The sequence below is a fragment of the Prunus avium genome, chromosome 8 (genome assembly GCF_965620075.1).
Source record: "Prunus avium chromosome 8, drPruAviu1.hap1.1, whole genome shotgun sequence".
Taxonomy (NCBI): Eukaryota; Viridiplantae; Streptophyta; class Magnoliopsida; order Rosales; family Rosaceae; genus Prunus; species Prunus avium.
In genome coordinates this window covers 33,969,744-33,989,159 of record NC_142291.1, presented here as the reverse complement: position 1 = coordinate 33,989,159, position 19,416 = coordinate 33,969,744, and the positions used below count along the sequence as shown (strand labels likewise).

The 19,416-nt window shown below is 39.2% G+C and overlaps 5 protein-coding genes across 6 annotated transcripts; 2 read left to right on the top strand and 3 right to left on the bottom strand.

Moving 5' to 3' along the window:
* Positions 1-1,831: 1,831 nt before the first annotated feature.
* CAO (chloroplast signal recognition particle component (CAO)) lies at positions 1,832-3,394 on the bottom strand. The gene has a single exon (XM_021944356.2). The coding sequence runs from the start codon at positions 3,082-3,084 to the stop codon at positions 1,939-1,941; it is 1,146 nt and encodes a 381-aa protein (XP_021800048.2). The 5' UTR covers positions 3,085-3,394; the 3' UTR covers positions 1,832-1,938.
* A 1,991-nt stretch (positions 3,395-5,385) lies between these two features.
* On the top strand, positions 5,386-9,185 carry LOC110744388 (L-ascorbate oxidase homolog). 2 transcript variants are annotated; one of them, XM_088246390.1, is made up of 8 exons: positions 5,386-5,682; positions 5,804-5,913; positions 6,947-7,217; positions 7,388-7,490; positions 7,600-7,945; positions 8,172-8,537; positions 8,665-8,743; positions 8,837-9,185. In XM_088246390.1, exons 6-8 carry the CDS (start codon positions 8,437-8,439, stop codon positions 9,044-9,046), a joined length of 390 nt encoding a protein of 129 aa, XP_088102516.1. In that variant the 5' UTR covers positions 5,386-5,682; positions 5,804-5,913; positions 6,947-7,217; positions 7,388-7,490; positions 7,600-7,945; positions 8,172-8,436; the 3' UTR covers positions 9,047-9,185. The 2 variants fall into 2 exon arrangements, with proteins under 2 accessions (XP_088102516.1, XP_088102517.1); XM_088246391.1 differs by lacking the exon at positions 8,837-9,185 and having other exon boundaries at positions 5,387-5,682; positions 8,665-8,749.
* Positions 9,186-9,333: 148 nt separating this feature from the next.
* LOC110744389 (GDSL esterase/lipase At5g55050-like) lies at positions 9,334-11,775 on the top strand. The gene is made up of 5 exons (XM_021944354.2): positions 9,334-10,155; positions 10,267-10,403; positions 10,501-10,785; positions 10,879-11,128; positions 11,252-11,775. The coding sequence occupies exons 1-5, from the start codon at positions 9,915-9,917 to the stop codon at positions 11,470-11,472; spliced, it is 1,134 nt and encodes a 377-aa protein (XP_021800046.2). The 5' UTR covers positions 9,334-9,914; the 3' UTR covers positions 11,473-11,775.
* A 106-nt stretch (positions 11,776-11,881) lies between these two features.
* Positions 11,882-14,716, bottom strand: LOC110744386 (protein kinase STUNTED-like). Its single transcript, XM_021944352.2, has 6 exons — positions 14,145-14,716; positions 13,938-14,047; positions 13,047-13,854; positions 12,560-12,787; positions 12,321-12,470; positions 11,882-12,136 (listed from the first exon to the last, which is right to left on the bottom strand). The coding sequence occupies exons 1-6, from the start codon at positions 14,364-14,366 to the stop codon at positions 12,032-12,034; spliced, it is 1,623 nt and encodes a 540-aa protein (XP_021800044.1). The 5' UTR covers positions 14,367-14,716; the 3' UTR covers positions 11,882-12,031.
* A 599-nt stretch (positions 14,717-15,315) lies between these two features.
* Positions 15,316-17,654, bottom strand: LOC110744395 (coiled-coil protein). The gene is made up of 3 exons (XM_021944361.2): positions 16,952-17,654; positions 15,845-15,964; positions 15,316-15,519 (listed from the first exon to the last, which is right to left on the bottom strand). Exons 1-3 carry the CDS (start codon positions 17,507-17,509, stop codon positions 15,508-15,510), a joined length of 690 nt encoding a protein of 229 aa, XP_021800053.1. The 5' UTR covers positions 17,510-17,654; the 3' UTR covers positions 15,316-15,507.
* Positions 17,655-19,416: the final 1,762 nt, after the last annotated feature.

Sequence of the window (19,416 nt, the reverse complement as noted above, 5' to 3'; positions counted from 1 at the left end):
CTTCTTTATTTTTAAAAATTTAATAATCACATTTTCATTCAGAGTTGTTATTCAAAATCGCATCGGTCAAATAAGTTAGAAAAAGGTAAATAAGAAAGAAGTGTATACGTACTGTTTGGGAGTGTCAAAGCATAGAATCCAGATACGTGTCAATAACAATTTTCTTCGAAAACTATGAATTTATACAATGGAATGTGAGTTGTGGGTGAAAATGAAAACAATGGGCAAAATAGATCCTTTGGGATATCACCGAAAGAGAAAAGATACACCAACTAAATCTTTGTTTAATTTATTTTCCTTTTTAATAATAAAAAATATATCGTTCATCATAAAAAAGACGTGGAAAAGTTTATGCGTAGATTTTTTTTCCTTTACCTTTATGATAAAAAGGCGATAGAATTTTTCTTTACCTTTATTAGAAGAAAGGTGACGATCAAACTCTTGTATATAATAAAGTTTATTTCTTCAAACCCTATATGCCCTCACATTAGTAGATTAGGTTAATTAATCTTACATGTGATCAAATAGTCAAGAGTCATGCGCTTAGCCACGTAATCTCTCATCTATTATAAATTAGATATTTCCTCTTCTTTCTTTTTTGGGTCGAAGGATGAAATTTCATTACGTCACCCAAAAGGGTGGAACATATACAACAATACAAAGGAAGCACAGATCTAATTTGCAATATCAGATGAACATGAGCAAACAGACTACCCTAGATAATGATATCAACAGATAAACAAAACTTAAAAAAATTAAAAAACAACATAAATGCAGAAGCACTACCAAACAGCCACCATAAACCAGCAACACTAAGGTATTTCCTCTTGTTGTTCACATGTTTCACTAAAAATGTTGTTGATGAATTGCCTAGTTATGATTGTATCAAAATAAGAAAGATATAATAATGATAAGGCTATGAATGATTATAGACTGTAAATTACCCAAATAGGATAGATTTTGGGGTTGGGCCCACTGTATGGAGCCATTGGACCTATTCATTCTGTTTTTTTGTGAATAGGAAAGGCATCTTCCTTCCCCTCTTTTTTTTTTTGGTGAGAGTCTTCCTTCCCCTCTTTTAAATTCACTTGCATCCTCCTTCCAAATGGCAAAATATTGGTCTCTGTGTGTGTGTAAATATTGACATTGACAATCATCATTTGCAAGCTGTCGCTGAGTCACTGGGGTTGCCAAATCATCATTTTTCTTTCTTTTCTTTTAAATTCGTGACAGGTTTGGTTAGATTTACCCACCTCTACACTAGAAACCAAATACATATGGTAGTAAGTCTTTTCCGTATTGAATGTTATTTCAGTATTTTTCAACTTCAATTTGGTGGAACAATGTGTCCTGAGGCAAATCAGAGCAGCAATCACGGACTCTCTGAATTTGGCCGGTTAATGGTCAAGTCAAGCTCAACGGAAGAGTACATGACCGGGCCAGAAACCAAAAAATAATAATAATTGGCGGGTTCGCATGTCGGGTATGTGAAAATTGTATCTTTGCAGGTATGCCAGTGAACTTCTTATACGTAACGGTAATTGGCGTTACGTATAATGACTTGACTATGATTCAGATAATAGACTTGAGAGTGGAGATGAAATTGCACCTACCCTTATGCAAGTCATCAGAAATCATTTTAACATGACATAATATACAAAAGCACTTATAAAGAGTGAAAACTCCAAAACTAGTTACTTGTTATTTTCTCGTTAGTTTTTATAAAATTTTAACACACTGAGAGCTAATTAAAAAATGACAAGTCACTAGCTTTTGGATTTTTTCTCTCCAAATACACTTTATATGAGTTTTTATATAATATGTCTGTATATGATTCTAAGACATTTGAATTTTCCTTCATGTTATATTGATCAACAAGTTATGCCATATGAGCATTTGAAATCAATACACAAGAACAAACAAAGCCCAATTCTTTTCCTACTTTCTCAATTGGGCTTCCTCCACACTCCCCGGCCCACTCACATTCTGGGCCTCCTCAAACTCCTTAATCAAATCAGGATCAACATTCTCCTCCGGCTCCCACGTGGCCTCATCTATATCCGTCCATTTCACCAAGTACTCCATCGTCCCTTCATCCCCAACTCTCTTCCCCACCACACCCTCCGCCACGGCGTACTCGAGCCCAGCCTCGAAGTCCCGCACCAGATCCTCATCTATCAACTTCGCGTTGACCCACTCGTTATCTCCACCGTCCTTCCATTTGACCAAGTACTCCACGCGATCCCCCTTCCCTCTCTTCTCCAGCAACTCCTGCACCTCGGCGTACTCGAATATTGCCCCTTCAAGCTCCTTAATCACACTCTCCAGCCCCAACCTTCTCGCGAAATGCATCGGGTTCCCCTGCGGCGTCGTTTTAAGTACTTCCTTAGCCAAATCCAACGGCTTCCGTCCCCTGTCATCCTCCACCTCGGGATCCGCACCCAACTCCACCAATAACTTCACGACACCTGGCCGGACGTACCCTGCCGCCATATGCAACGCCGTCAGTCCCCCGCCGTTATCGTGGTGGTTCAAGTCGGCTCCGGCTTCCGCCAAGACCCGAACGCACTGCTCCGACCCAAGACCCGAGACGAATATGAGAGCCGTGCGGCCGTCTCCGTCCACGGCGTCGACGTCGCGCCAGTCGTCCTCCGCGGCTATGAGCTGGCTCAGCGCAGACTCGTCGGCTTTCTTGGCGGCGGTCCACCATGGGCTCTCGTATTCCGCCACCACGTCTTTGGCTATGAAATCCGATGGGACCCACGAAGGGGCATGACCGTCTTTCCACGAAATCAAATACTCCATGCCCTTGCCGCCCTCCAGTGCTCTGCTTCCGATGATCCTGTCGACCTCGCCGTACGACTCGTCGTCTGGTTTGTCTTCATTGTCGTCTGAGAACGGAAATGGTTTCTGGGTTTCGAGGGATTGGCTTTGCTGGTTCTGGATAACGGAGGCGGATGTGAGGTTGGGCTTGGAGGTGGGTTTGAGGCGGTGAAGAGATTGGGAAGGGAAAGGGGTGGTTGTGAGCTTTGGGGCGAGCTTCAGGCCGGAGATGGAGCACTGGTTCACGAAGAGAGCGTCCATGGAGTTTGGTGTTTGGTTAGAGAAGTGGCTGAGCTTCCATTGGCGGGCTCTGACGAGTGTTCTGGAGAGCAGAGTGTGTAGGAGAGAGAGATGGGTTACGGATAAGAAATCCCATCCAATCCATTTCTCGTTTGTTTAGTTGTTTGTTTGGGAGTGAGAGTGGGGACATTGTTGGTATTTTCCGCTTTTTTCTTGGGCTCCAGTTTTCTACATTTGATTTTTTTTATCTCTCTCTGGTTTTCTTCTATAGCAAAAGTCTGGCCACAAATGCATATTGGGCGATACAACAAAATTCGAGTTCAGACCGAAAAATGATGAAGAAACTTGGGACCAAATGCATATTGGGTTTAGGTGTTGTTTCTTTATTTGGGCTTTGCATTATTTTCTTGACGGCTATTTGGCCCATTCGTAACCAGGTTCAAGCTAGAGGGCTGATATGAGGAAATGGGGGAGCCTAACCGTAACCCGGCAGCAATTCTTGTGTGCGGCTGTCGTATAAAAAAGTAGATTAACAAAGGTGATCGGACAGGTGGGGCTAGGTGGGATTAAACTACAAGTGTTTGCAGTTTGCGTGAGAATCGTCGCATAACCACGTGGTTCGAGTTGCTAAATACAAGAATTTCTTCTAAAGGGGACCAATTTGTTATGAAATATATTAGGGAAAAAAGGGAGTTGTGTGTACTTCTAGCTTCGTCAATTGGAGACGACATTATCCCCATAATCACGGCAAAAGTTAGGGAAAACAGAATTAGAGCTCATTTTCTTCGATGTCAATTTCTTGCAAATTGCAAATGATCCCAATTTAATTGTAACAAAACAATATTGCATGTGGATGCCACAAAATCACACGCTTATGAGTCTCAATCCCACAGCGGAATACGCTTCAATATTTATTTTACAATACAGTTATGTCGAAATCGTGATTTATGGTTGCATTTAAAAAACAAAAAACAAAAAAAAAACCCCAAATATTGCTGTTTTATCAAACTCACATGCGATGAGATGAGAGAGGTTTCTAGGTGGAACAAAAAGTTCCTGTCCCTAATTATCTCCATGTATTAATTTAATAAGGACTTGACTTTCCATGCATTAATATTAGATGTACGTAGACTTTTCATAATTTAATTACTTGCCAGTTCAGCAGCAACAAAAAAGCATTGATAATTATGTTTTTATTTTTCCCTCCCATATTGTTCTACCCCGTAGAACTCATTCACGAGCTTCAATCATTCTAAGAGAGATTTTAGAATGAACCAGACTAGACGGTTTGATTAATCTTTCGCTCCTATACTCAAGTTAGACAAACAATTTATCGTTTTCGCCCCTATACTCATGTTAGACGAACGTAAACTTTTCATAGTTAATTACTTGCCTTTGTTTTTCTGGTTCAAAATTTAATTGCCAGTTCAGCAACAATAAAAAAGCATTACAGTCAACTCAACAAAAAAAAAAAGCATTGACAATATACTTTAGAATGAACTAGCTACTAGACGGTTGATTAATCTTTCACCTCTATAGTCAAGTTAGACGAAGAATTTGTGGTTTCTGCAATAGGGTAAAACCATAACTTGTTCATGTGAAATGAGAAAGCAATATAAACCCAAAAATATAGTTTAAAAATGATTACTAGATTCCAGCATATATTCAATTTCATATCTATCTATTAAGACAAAATCCAGACGAAATCTGTATGATCATTACCAAAAATAAAATAAAAAGAAATCCATTAGAAGCTTCATGGTGGTTGTCTTTCATAGGCTTGAAGGAAAGAGCCAAAACGAAAACACCTCATTTAGCTTAGTACTACTAATAAGGAATGTCCCATAAGCATAAACAATCATTGGTTTACGCGTAAATCAATCTCCAAGTTGGTGTCCCCCCCATAATTTTCATACCATTTCTTTCCTTTTCCTTGCGCCCACCAACCACCAACACAACCCTTTTCGTCTGAATAGCTTGCGTTTTGGGGTGTCTGGTAAGTCAGAAAATTGGGCACATGAAAATACCGTGTGTGGCGTCAGAAATCACGGGCCTTCCCCCACTATCATCCAGCCATGCATGTGTTAGCAAAAGAAGCTTACGCGGTCAGGGCAAGGGCATTGTAGTCACTAAACAAATGCCAAAGTCGCACTTCTTTTATTGGGTGTGCGCCACGTGGACACTCCACCGCTGTGAGACTATGACTTTCCACTATGCACAGCACAATCCAGAGAGGACAAATATATATCCCCACTCGTTTTGGTTCTTTTTCTTTCTTTTTTTGCAATTTTGCAGTATAAATATCAAGACTAATAAGCCAGGGTCAGTTACCTCAAACCTATTTAAGTGTCTCTTTCTGTAACCTTCTTTGTAATTCCAGTAGAGAAAACTACTACTACTACTTCTTCTTCTTCTTCTTCTTCTCTGTTTGATCATCTGCACCTGAATTTTTCTCTGATACATCTCTACTTTCTAAAGCTCCTCCAAAAAAATATGCTGCTTAAATTTCTAGCAGCCTTTCTTCTGGTTCTGGGTTTTGCAACTGCTGAGGATCCTTACAGGTTTTTCGACTGGAACGTAACCTACGGGGACATATATCCACTCGGTGTTCGTCAACAGGTTTGTATTTACAATTTTTTCTTTTATACAAGCGATATTAGAGGAGGGGAGTTCGACATAAGACCTCAGGTGCATGAATAACTGCTTTTAACTTGAATGTTTAATTTTGTTTTTGCTGCAGGGAATTCTTATCAATGGCCAGTTTCCGGGGCCTGAAATCTACTCCGTGACCAATGACAACCTCATTATCAATGTTCATAACAGCTTGCCGGAGCCTTTCCTTATTTCATGGTGCCATTTTCTTCCAAACTATTTGCTTTCTCTTTTTCTATATGTTTTCCAAACACTTAAATGCTAATTAAATCTTCATATTTGTTAAATTAGCAAAATTTAATAGATTTTAAATATATCTTTACAAGGCATGGAACTATTGCATGGATTTATTTCCTAAATATATAATATTGCATGGTACAAGACGAAACTTAGGTAAAATAAATGAGGCAATTTAGTTTTCATTGTCAATCTAATCGGTAGATTTTAATTCAGTGTGACAAAATATGGTAATATAATTTAGAGAATAATAATCAGAAAATTCAGACAGCTAAGAGGTCATATACTCTTTTTTGTACATGTAATTAATATGGCCGCGGTGACGTAACAAATCTTCCATGTGGTTGACAATAACAAGTGACAACTTGCCATGCATATACTATGATCGGATTATATGCTGGCAAAAATTGACATCTATTGCCACACGCATTTATTTTGGTTTGATCGAAAAGACCAACCAAACACACATGGAAATTTTTTATTGAGTTTTAATTATTTCATAACTCTTGCCTGGCCCATGATAATATTGTGACGGTGGTTAGTATGTGATCGGTTTGAAATACTGTCTAAGAGCATCTTCAAGGGAGATGTCAAATACCAAACATCAAATTTAAATTTGATGGCTGATGTGGCAATTTGACATCTTACACAGCTTTACACTCCACCCGATATGTCAAATTAAATTATTATTTTATTACATTTTAGTGTTAATTTATTTTTAATTAAAAAGAATAGAAAAGAAAAAATAATAAAATATTCATTTGACATCTTGCTTTTGGGATGTCAAAAATAACATCTCAATCTTCAGCCTTCATTCCACATCAGCTTTGACACATCGGTTGGAGTGTGTGAGATGTTATTTCTAGCTGTTAAATGTCTATGTGGCACTTTTGACATATCGATTGGAGATGCTCTAAGAGTATACGTGTTGCATACAATCACTTACTTTAATTTTGATGTGAAACTAAAATGGAATTTGGAAAAACAAAAACAGGAATGGAGTTCAACAGAGGAGGAATTCATACCAAGATGGAGTTTACGGCACCACATGCCCCATCCCACCAGGCAAGAACTTCACCTACACACTCCAAGTGAAGGACCAAATTGGAAGCTTCTACTACTTCCCATCTCTTGCCTTTCACAAGGCTGCTGGTGGCTTTGGAGCCATTAAAATCCTCAGCAGGCCCAGAATCCCAGTCCCATTCCCAGACCCAGCTGGTGATTACTCCATTCTCATTGGAGATTGGTACAAGACTGACCACAAGGTAAAAAAAAAACTTCATCTCCATGCAATTTCTATTACTTTTTTTCGAAAGAACGGAGACGGGAAATTCAAAGTTGTCACGTACTAAACTAGGAGCTAGTTGGTATTTTCGTTATCAATTTAATTTTAACCCATTTCTGACCTAACTGCAATGCTGGTCCAATATTGCAGATATTGAAGGGCATTTTAGATCGTGGTCACAGGCTTCCCTACCCAGATGGCATTATAATCAATGGACGTGGACCAAATGGAACATATTTCACATTTGACCAAGGTAATTTCTTGTTTTACCCCTCTAAACTCATCCATGGCTTGGCTCATTGGTCCCTTCTTTTTTTTTACTGTTTTACATTTTGGAGCTTATTTTTGTCTGTTTCCTACAGGTAAAACTTACAGGCTTAGGATTTCAAATGTTGGGCTCCAGAACTCTCTCAACTTCAGGATCCAGGGCCACAAATTGAAGCTGGTTGAAGTTGAAGGGACCCACACCATCCAGACCACCTATGATTCACTTGACATCCATGTGGGCCAGTCTTATTCTGTGCTCGTCACAGCAGATCAGGCCCCTCAGGACTATTACATTGCTGTCTCAACCCGTTTTACCAGCCAGGTCCTCACAAGCACTGCCGTCTTTCACTACAGCAACTCGGCCCGTCAAGTTTCCGGCCCAATTCCCGCTGGGCCCACAACCCAAACCGGTTGGTCTCTTAGCCAGGCTCTTTCTATTAGGTACGTCACTTCTCATCCAATCCAATTCAATCCGAAAGTAATGAAAAGTCAAATTTACCCTTTTTTAGGTTGCAAGAATAATATTACTTTGGTTCCATTTATATATCATATTGTACCGCATTAACGATAAAAGTGTTTACCGTCTGTACAAGCAAGTCTCGTTTTTTCTAGTGATTTTTTTTGCGCCTCGATTTAACAATTATGTCTTGAATTTTGTACATTTCAGGACAAACCTAACGGCAAGTGGACCTAGGCCAAACCCACAAGGCTCCTACCACTATGGTCTTGTAAATGTGAGCAGGACAATCAAGCTAGAGAGCTCAGCAGCTCAAGTTAGTGGAAAACAGAGATATGCAGTGAACAGTGTGTCCTTTATCCCTGCAGACACACCATTGAAGCTTGCAGACTACTTCAAGATTGGTGGGGTTTTTAAAGCTGGAAGCATCTCAGATAACCCTACTGGCCAAAAGATGTACCTTGACACTTAAGTCATGGGTGCTGATTTCAGAGCCTTTGTGGAGATTGTGTTTCAGAACCATGAGAACATTTTGCAGAGCTGGCACTTGGATGGATACGCCTTTTGGGTTGTTGGGTAAGTAAATCAATAATATAATTCAGCATTTTATTGTTGTTAACAAAATGAATTTGAAAATGGGAATTTTGGTTGCTAATTTGTCATGCATATAAGTTCTCACATCACATTTATACTTGAATTTCAGAATGGATGGAGGCAAATGGACACCAGCAAGCCGAAACCAATACAACCTTAGAGATGCAGTCTCAAGAAGCACCACCCAGGTTTGTTGCCTAGCTTTCTTTTTTTTTAATTTCTACAAACGGGATTCAAACATTTTAGTATTTATACTGAAGTTTTGGTTGATTATGTTACAGGTTTATCCCAAGTCATGGACAGCTATATACATAGCACTAGACAATGTGGGTATGTGGAATTTGAGGAGTGAGTTTTGGGCAAGGCAATACCTTGGACAACAATTTTACCTACGAGTCTACTCACCTGTGGAGTCTGCTAGGGATGAGTACCCAATTCCCAGAAATGCCCTTCTTTGTGGTAGGGCTGCAGGCAGAAGCACCAGACCTTAATGAACAAGCTGATTCAGAAGATTTATACAAAATTATTAATTTAACCATTGCAATTATACATGAGTGTCCCATTCTTTGCTACCAAAAATTTTCTATTGAAATTTGTATACTTTTGGCAATAAAATGCAGCTTTCATTCAGTCACTTGTTTGGCATGTAATTAAGTTCTGCTTCAGGTATTAGAAGCCAAGGGGAAAGAAACATCTTGTATTGTTGTTTAATCAGAGAGAGAGAGAGAGAGAGAGAGAGAGAGAGGAAAAAGAAAGAAATTTAATTGCAAATTGGTGTATCTTAAGGACAAATAAACAGGCCTCTAGCTGGGCTTCTTGTTTCTGTCAGAGAACTGTGGACTTAGTATTATGTGTTTACAAAGTGATCACCCCATAAACAACCAAATTTGTCCAAAACCTGAAATGAATGTTACAATGGACGGCAACAACTTTTGTCGGTCTATGTGGGTCTCACCTCTATTAGAGATATTTTATCGCGAGTAATCGAAGATTTTGGTCTAGGGTCATTCCGGTCATAGTCTGTGTGAACCCTGGTTCTTTTCATATTTAACATTAAGCTCGCTATAATTATACTTAACAAACCCTACTCATAAAAATGGTCACAGAAGATGCTGGTTAATGGTCAATCCGGCCATCGATAACAACTATGCCAATCCGCCAAGTGAACCTCTTATGTTTGTAAGTGCACATTTTCTCCAGGAAGTGACGGTTCCTAAAGCATCTATGCGTATAAATATCCATCACATCTTAATTGAAGAGAAAAATGAAAGTGAAAGTGAATCTTTCTTGAACATGCAACATAGAATTTGTTGGGGAAAAAATTAATTAATCAATTAGTTTCTTTTAATTACATCTCTCATGGAAAACAAATCATGGGTTGGTCTTCTAGTTCTATGTTTTGCTATAGCTGTTGTTGGTTTAGCAGAAGCAGGTGTGCCTGCAATCTTCATACTAGGTGACTCAACTGCTGATGTTGGCACCAACAACTTCTTGCCTGGTAGCATGGCAAGGGCTGACTTTCCCCACAATGGCGTTGACTTTCCTTTCTCAAGAGCTACTGGAAGGTTCAGCAATGGCCTTAACAGTGCTGATTTTATCTGTAAGTATAATGTAGTTATGAAAAAAAAAAGAAATTCGGGAAAGCTAACTTGAACTTCAGCCCAACTTCTTTGAACCATGAAGCTTAACATGTTGCTTCTTGTGATTACAGCCAAGAAATTCGGTCTCAAGAGAAGTCCACGGCCTTTTCTTTCTCTCAACACTACATCTCTTCACAAAAAGAGCTTCAGAGGTGTTAACTTTGCTTCTGGAGGGTCTGGCCTTCTTGACATAACTGGACAAACACCGGTACGTAATCTTGAGAAGAGTTGATCTCATAAGCATGAGAGAGAGAAAGAGAGAGAGAGATTTGGTTTCACACAGATTTCTCACTTTCTTGTTTCAGCTGACTTTGATGAAGTTTGGAAAAGAGAGAATTCCATTTGGTGCCCCATTCGTCAAACGAAAAAATGTTATCTCATTATCAGAACAGATACAGCAACTTTCTCTTGTCAAGAGCAATCTTGCTGACATCAAAGGGCAAAGTGTAACTGAGAAGTTGATCTCAAAGTCTTTGTTCTTCATCAGCACTGGTAGCAATGACCTGTTTGGATATTACCATTCAAACAGTTCCTTCTCCAAGGAAGCTTTCCTATCGTCTTTAGAACTTGCTTATGAGAAGCACTTGAAGGTGATACTTTTCTCTAACAAGATTCAACTTAACTCTATCCACCAAATGTACAAGTTTTTCATAGCTTAGCTGAGCCCTGTATTGAAATGTCAGAGTTTGATTGAACTTGGAGCAAGGAAGTTTGGCATTATCAGCATTGCCCCGATCGGATGCTGTCCATCTCAGAGGATTTACAATGCTACTGGGGGGTGTTTGGAGGACTTGAACGATCTCGCAATCGCTTTTCATGAAAGGTTGGATGCCCTCTTGTTCAAGCTCAGCTCACAACACAAGAGCATCAAGTACTCACTTGGAAATGCATTTGGGATGACAATAAATGTCATTCAGAACCCTCTTCCATTCAGTAAGTCAATACTCAATCACAAGCCATAATGCACTTCTTAATGGAACCATGCATGTGCTTGACAAAAATGGTGAAGAAAAAGGCACAATCTAATTATATTCTAATTTCCTTATGATTTTTCAGATTTTACTCAAGTGGAAGCTGCGTGTTGCGGAGCTGGGAAGCTCAATGCTGAATCCTTCTGTATTCCACAAGCCAAACTTTGCTCGAATCGCAACAATTACTTGTTCTGGGATCTATTTCATCCAACACAGGCTGCTTCTAAGTTGGCAGCCGTGACCCTCTACAATGGTGGACCACAATTCGTATATCCGATTAATTTCGCTCAGTTGGCCAAGGCTTAAAGAGTAGCCATGTTGAAATGATCAATTTATCCCCGGAAGCAAACTATTTTTGCCTATTTTTAAACTTTTGTTCTGTTATAGTATGGTTGTATTAGAAAGAAAAAAATAATGATTGAAACTGAATTGATAAGTTATGTAAGCAGATCTTGATTTTCTGCTTCTGAAAGATTCAATCTGTAATAAAGAGCTCATTATGAATATCAGCAAAAACCCAATTCCACAGAGAGAGGCATGCTGCATGGACTTTTCAGCTCCTTCCCTGTGTAACTATGTATTTTGAATAAGAAAATGGCTTCCAGAATTTAGAAAAGCTGAAGTAATATTGTAAATCTTTTATTTTGTAGAAGCTTGTGAAAATCCTTTGGATACACATCCAAGTTATTGTTTCAAATATTAGGTGACCAACAAGAAAATTCATTTGCAACCAATTTTCTTGTTGGTCACCATGCATTTAAATAATAAATTTTCAATATTTATTTATATATACAGGGATTATTTGGTAGCTGATATTGATCAACTCGGGCTGTTTACTGCACGGTGAAATCAACTTGATCGATTGTCAAGGCCCGGCTGTTTCACCTTGTAAATCAATTCCATTCAGAAAATCATCTCTTTCCCTTTGCATCCTTAACCAGTGCTCTGGCTTCTCAAAGAACCTAAGTATCTGCTCAAACAGAAACAATAATGAGAGCCATCTTAGTTAGAACTAACTAAATGTTAACCTAATCTCAAAGTGGCCTGCTAAGCAAACATTTGCAGTTTGTCGCCATGTTGATAACTTGATACAGAAGTTATTAGATTTCTTTTTCTTTTTTTCAGTATGAAGAAAAGAAGAAAACAAGGAGTACCATCTTCATGGTTGGCCTTCGAGAAGATGAATGCATAAGGCAGAGGCGCGCTGCGATCATCATCATTTCCATCTCTTCCTTGTTATAGTCTTCAACCAAGTTAGGATCAATTAGACGTTCCCATATGCCACTGCACATCAAGGACCTTGCCTGCAAGTCAATGAGCAAAGAAACGCAGCTTCAGAAAAAGAGACTATTTTTCAGAATTGGTTTTAAAGCTAGTTGGTTTCTTCCATTACCCATAGCACTAAGCTTTCACGAATCTCCTGATCAGTTTGAATAGCCTCTTTCCCAGTGATAAGTTCTAGGAGCACCACTCCATATGAGTACACATCTATCTTCTCATCAACCTTGCCATACATCATGTACTCCGGGGCTAAGTATCCAAACGTCCCAACGACATCAAATGGCGCCCTTGTGTTAGCTGAAGCTTGCTGAAGGAACATAGCTGCTCCAAAATCCGACAACTGGGAATTGAAAGTTAAAAGTATTTTACAAGACTGGAAATTTCATTTTGTTGTGCAAGTAGATTCACAGTAGTCAACATAATCAGAGACAAAATATAGAGCTATTGACCTAAAGTTTAACATGAGAGGCAATCATCAAAACACGAGTGTGATATATAAAAGGTACAATTAAATCTGGATTTGGTTAAAGCTCTGGTTACCCTGAACCTAGTTTATGCTGGTTAGCTTCACAAATATAAGAAATTATTATTGAACTTACGATCGGTTCGCAATTGTGGGAGAGGAGAATGTTAGATGACTTCACATCCCTATGAATGATAGGAGGGTTGTGAGAATGATGAAGGTAGTCCAGTGCCTTTGCCACTCCAATTGCAACTTTCATCCTCTCACTCCACCTAAGTTGTCTCAAATTCTGCCTCAAACTTCCCTTTAAAAGATTATATACAATTGCTTGCACCTCCTTGTTATTGCAGAACCCAATTATCTGAACAATGCTCTCATGTTTCATACTAGAAAACAAGTCTACTTCTCGAAAAAAATCCACAGCAGAACAGTGTGAGGATTTGAGGACTTTCACAGCAGCATCTTGACCATCTCCAAGTTTGGCACGGTACACCTTACTATGTCCACCCTCTCCAATCACCATGGCAGAGTTGAAATTGTTAGTTGCATAACGAAGCTCTTGCGGTGCGAAATTCCTGGTGGACCCTTCTGCTTCTAACAGTGCCAATCTATGAAACAGTTTCTCAGCCACCAAGTCAGAAACCTCCACCATTTTATTTACAGCAGAGAGTGCTCTTCTAGTAGTTGGTCGCATTGATGGCCCCGTAGAGGAAGCTGGTACGGTTAATGACTTTTGCAACTGGGGAGTGATGTTTGTTTTTTTATCAGAACAAGGGTAGGTTGAAGAAAATGACTGAGAAGATTGCAGGGCTGCTGCCCTCACAGAGCCTTGTTGGGAAGTCCCCTGCCCTTCCAAAAGTATTCTTCCAACAGTATCCATTACCAGAAGAGTGCATGAGGGAGGTAACCCTTTCAAGCAAGTATTGATAGCTGAAAGGCTTGGCCTGCATTGTACTTAACCAAATTAACCATACATGAGAGAGAGAGAGAGAGAGAGAGAGAGAGATTGGTTTTATAGTTTCATTACCCTGAAAGGCTGCAACCAAGTACAAGGATTGTTGCATAGCCGATCCTCACTTGATAGGGTAACTCAGAAACATATGAATCTGTAATGCAGACTTTTACTTGGAAATCCACCTGCATTGAAGAAAAAAGAGAGCCATAAGCCCCAGTTTTCCTCAATGTCTTATCCAATTTACAATTTCACGAAAAAAGAAAAGAAAAAATTCAATACCTTCTTGGACTTGCAGAGATCTTCATGGGTGTGGAAAGAGTTTGGATCAAAAGCATCAGCATCTGCTTCTTGAACATGAACAGCTGTTACACTGTCCCCTGCCTTAACAACAGAAATGAGCAATCTAAGTAGCATCTCTCTGCTGGAGCTATCTGAATTTAGACCAACAATAATTGTCCTCTTCTTCTTCTTCACTGCCTTGCAGGACCTGAAGGATAACATTTGGGGGGATCAATCTTCTGACTTATCTAACCATGGTACCTGGTGCTGAGGCACCAGTTCATTCAGAACTTAAGAAGAAGATTGCTTCTGGTAGCTTCCCTGTGTTTCTGACATATTCTTCTATTGATTTATTTCATGATGTGAAGTGGTTGATGGGAATAAGTATTTACCAATATTTGGCAGGTATTAATGGCACAACATAACTATTTCCAAAAGGTTGTAGGGGCTTGTTGCAACTTGCAACTATCATCAACAGGATCATGAGCACATGTTTTTTTTTTCTTTTCTCACACAGTGCAACGATTTGCTTTCTTCACTCACTTGAATTGGAGAGAAGAAAATGGAAGAGTTAGAGATGCCTTTTTATTATCACTCACTTGAATTGGCTTGTACCCAAGATCTATTTTCTGTCTGTCGGTATAAGATTCAATGGCCTTGCTTATTTGTTGTTGCATAAATGAGGAGAGTCCACTGGCGCATCTAAAAAGCTTGAGTTTCTTGTCCATGGGTTTTGCCTAATAAAAAAGGACATTGACTTAAGTTGACAAAAAGAAATAAATAAACTTTGACCTCGGTTTTATAACATATCACATTACATTTGCGAGATTTCGAATTCTAGGAACCAAATTCAAGACGTGGCTATAACTCGTGTTTCTTTGCCCTTGCTTTATATATCTTTTTATTTCTGCATTATTGTATGTGAGGGAATTGAGGGTTTTGGGAGAAACTTGGGGCAGTGAACAATTAAATGATAAAACAGAAATAAATAAGATTTTATCAAAACTAAAACCGATTTATATGATGAAAACATATCTTGACAAATCAAATTAATGGCTTCGAATTCCAACTAGTACCTGTAATCAAATTAATGGCTTCCAACTATTACCAGATTTACAGCAGACTGAATCTACACAAAAAGTTCTGTAAATATGTCGGCGGGGGGGCTTAATTAGGGTAAAAGATAAAAGACTGCATAATTATTTAAATCATGTTTCATTGAGCGGACATGGCACATACAGTAGGGCATAAACCATACATGCGTTTCAAATTACAAATTTACGTTGGTTGGACATGATGAAATCGGCAAAACAAGCCTGGGAGAGAAACTCAACAGCCTTTGCATGGTGAAGATGCTCTGTGATCACTCAGCTGCCTGCAAATGTGAAAGTAGAAATTAGGCTGGCTTCATTGTCACAAAAAGATATCCTAACATATGATTAACAACTTAAAACAGCTTTATATATTCCAACATGTAACACGCAAACCTATCCGTCTGGACGCATGACGCACTAAGCCAATATACAGTGTCTTAAGTAACAAAAGTTTCAAGGTATTGAACAAAGCTCTACATATTGGTGAGAGCATATATGACATGAGGACAATAATTCAAGGATTTAAGCAGACTTATCATCTCAAATCACAGGAAATAAACCATTAAGTTTACCAGAGAAAACAACAAAAGTAAATCCAGGACATACCTGATTTAGAGGATTATCAGGAGATTTCTTCCATAGCTTCCATATCATGTCCTTGTATTGATTGTGAGTAAGACCTGGTTTCTCTTCCTTCAGACTTGGGAGCTCAGCTTCTTCAAAAGCCTACAATTATCACAAGATCTCGTCATATTATAAACACAAAGAGAACAAAATTACTAATGTCAAAATTTTCCATAAGACCAAAGCAGCAAGCAATGAGATAAGATTGTTACAAGGGGTGACTTATTTTTTCGAGATAGAAAAGGGGCTAACTTATCAATGGAAGTTTACAAAGACATCATTGAAAAGGTTCGCTGGCCATTAACAAATCACTGCCACTAAGAATATGACTTAGCTTCTAACAATAGCGACCAAAATTATACTTCATCTGAAGACACCAATAGTTAACATTATACTTCATCAGGAAATGCCAATACTGCAATACAGAAGTGGGGCAGCAACGACAACTACAGGGATCACATTTTAAATTGCAGTTCCCCAAGAGGGATCAAACATGAGATATATCTGTACATCAACAACTCACATGAAACCTACAAACTTCTGCCAATCATCATTTCTAGAGATAAAGTTTATACAAAGAACATATGCTTATTACTGAGATCAAGGGAATGAATAAATGACTATAAAAGTTATAGTTCATAGCTTTAAGCTATGTTTGAACTCCATGATGAAATGGAAATAGAGCTATAGCTAAATTTGCTCAAAATTCAATAGGCAACCGATATGTCTGAAACAGGTGTTCAATTACCAATTCACATTGCAAAGATGTTAGTGCCAACACAAACAAGTAAACAACACTAACGTACACCCACACACCAAATTACTGCTTTCGAGAAGCTGATCATGATATCATCGCAAATAACGAAGAAAGCTGTGTTTCAGAATTCAGCTACTTCAATCATGCCTAGAGCTCCAACCCTCATACTCATAATTCCTAATGCTCTATTATTCAACAACAGCAAAAACAATTCTATCCAAGTGAATTAAACTTTAGATTTCAAAGCTAAACCAAACAAAATCAAAACCAATGCAATCCAATTCACAAAACCATAAAACCCTAAATTCTCCCAATAACCATATAAAACGCACCTTAAACGACGCCTTGAGCCTCCTCTCCGGATGCCGATCCACCGGCAAGCTCTCTGCCACCGTCATCTTCGCAACCGCCTCCTCCACCGACCTCGCCTCGATGATCGAATCGTCCCGATTCCTATTCTCCACCGCCACCATCCTCTCATACTCCTCCTCCTCGGCCGTACGGCTCTGCTTTTTCTTCACCTCATTCGACTTTTTCTCCAACGCCGCCTGCTCCGCCTCCTTCTGCTTCCTCAGCTCCGCCTCGGTGACCTTCGGAACCGGGATCCCGACTCGGCCGACCTTCTTATCGGGCTTCTTTACCGCCTTCTCGAGCTCCTTCTCCTCCAGCTCCGCCAATCGGCGCGCCTCGGCTTTGCGAGCAGCGGCCTCAGCTCGCTTCTCGGCTTCTTCCTCGCGCTTCTTGGCCGCGCGAGACTTGCTGCCCTCGGCTTCGCGCCAGTACTGCTCGTCCTTTTCGCGCGCCTCGCGCTCCTTCCGCTCGGCTTCGGTCGAGCTCTTCCGAGCCCTAGCCTCCTCCGCCTTGCTGTTTACACCCATCTTCTTCGGCATCTTGTCCGTACGCTTTAGGGTATTGATCCTTTGCGGCTGCGACGACGAGGACGACGATGATTGATATTCTCTACCTGCGCTCGATGAGGATGAAATACGTTAACTGGGACTGGGTGCGCTCGTTCACAGACGGAGGACAATAACAAAAGGCGGTTACGGTTAACAAGAGGTGTAAGTGGGCCTTGTTTGGGCCTGTTCAGAAAGCTCAAATAAAATGTATAACTCAATCCAATTCCCCACGGTTTTGGTCCAAGAAGACTACAAATTATTTCATTTGGACCACGAACCGCAAAAGTAATGTGAGATATAGTATAATGTCAAGGATATATTAGGGGAGTCGTTTTATGGTGAGGGTGTCATATATGAATCATAATGAAAGTAAAATCTGACGAAATCAGATAAATTGTGAGCATATTGAACCTCTTTGTTTTTGTTTTTATTTTTCCTTTTATTTGTTTTCTTTTAGTGACTTGGAGAGACTGAAATGCCTTTAGTTAAAATGTTCACGTGTAAAGTATGTAATCACTTTTTAACATGACGCAAACAAAGTTAAGATATGCCCGTACTAAATACATGACCCAACAAAATAACAATCAAAATGATTGTTCTTCAATCCAACGAGACAAATGAAACAACAATTAAAGTTTTGGGATCATTGTTGTAATTTGCCCATTGTGGTATACAATGAATGTCTACTAGGGCATGTTTTGTGAGTTTGATTATGTAGTTGGACAGGAATTGGATTCATAATCCTAGTGAAATATTTGGAGACCTAAAAATAATATGGATTGGATTATGTCCAATCATACTATTGTCGTGTAGTAGCACATTTCAATACATGTGTAGTACCAAACAAATCATTGGATTAGCATTATATTTTCAATCCAATGTAATCCAATTTTAACTCAATCCCATCTCTTAGCGGACAAATTTGTGTGATATATGTATGTTAATATGCCTATAGAGACCCTAAAGCCGAAAGCATTATCAAAGGTAATGCACCTACTAATCCAACTCATAATATAGACGAGAGTGGAGTTGACCCAATGTTTTAAATTTCAATCGACCCGTAAACAAAAAATAACTAATTAAATGCTAATTTTTGTATTTGATGATCAAACAATAGTACAGTAAAATGGAGAATTTGAACTTAAAATTTCAAGTCTCGTAGCAAATTTTTTTTTTCAATGTCTTGTGGCAAATCAAATGCTCTTAAGCACTAGAGTTATAATTCCCCAATTCAGTTCAACAAATAAAAAATAAAAAAATTTATAGATTTACACAAAAGGCCAAGCAAATCACTAATCACGGAAATTTAAGCATTCATTTACTTGCATTTTAAATGTTTAGTTGCATCTTCATGCATTTGAATCAACAACTATCATTGGGATTGTTAGTATTTTAATCGCATCCTAAGCACCACTATCATTAACTCCAATGGACCAAATATCTTTGACCAAAAAAAAAAAACGACCAAATCTCTAATCTCACAAACTAATTAATATTCATGACCAACAAATAATAAAAATAAAAACCAAATTAATTATCCACTAAAAAATTCCAAATAGTAGCTCAGAAAATTCAACATACATTGGTCCCACAGATCCTTCTGTACACGGTCCTGATTATAAACCGTCCATCACGCAAACTGGGCTCATCCAAATAAACGTACCCGATCCGCCGTCCTATTGTCTGCGGGCTACATGTCGGTCACGTGCAGCGAAACTCTACGGTGGTCCCCCACCTATACGATCGTAATTTTCTCCCACCAACCCTTTCTGATCAACGACACACACGTTGGTCCCACCATGTCACCCGCGGATGATTGGCTGAGATTTGATCGATTCGATAATGAGTGAATGACCACCAGTCAAAAAGCGTAAGCAAATTGACTTTAACGGATGACG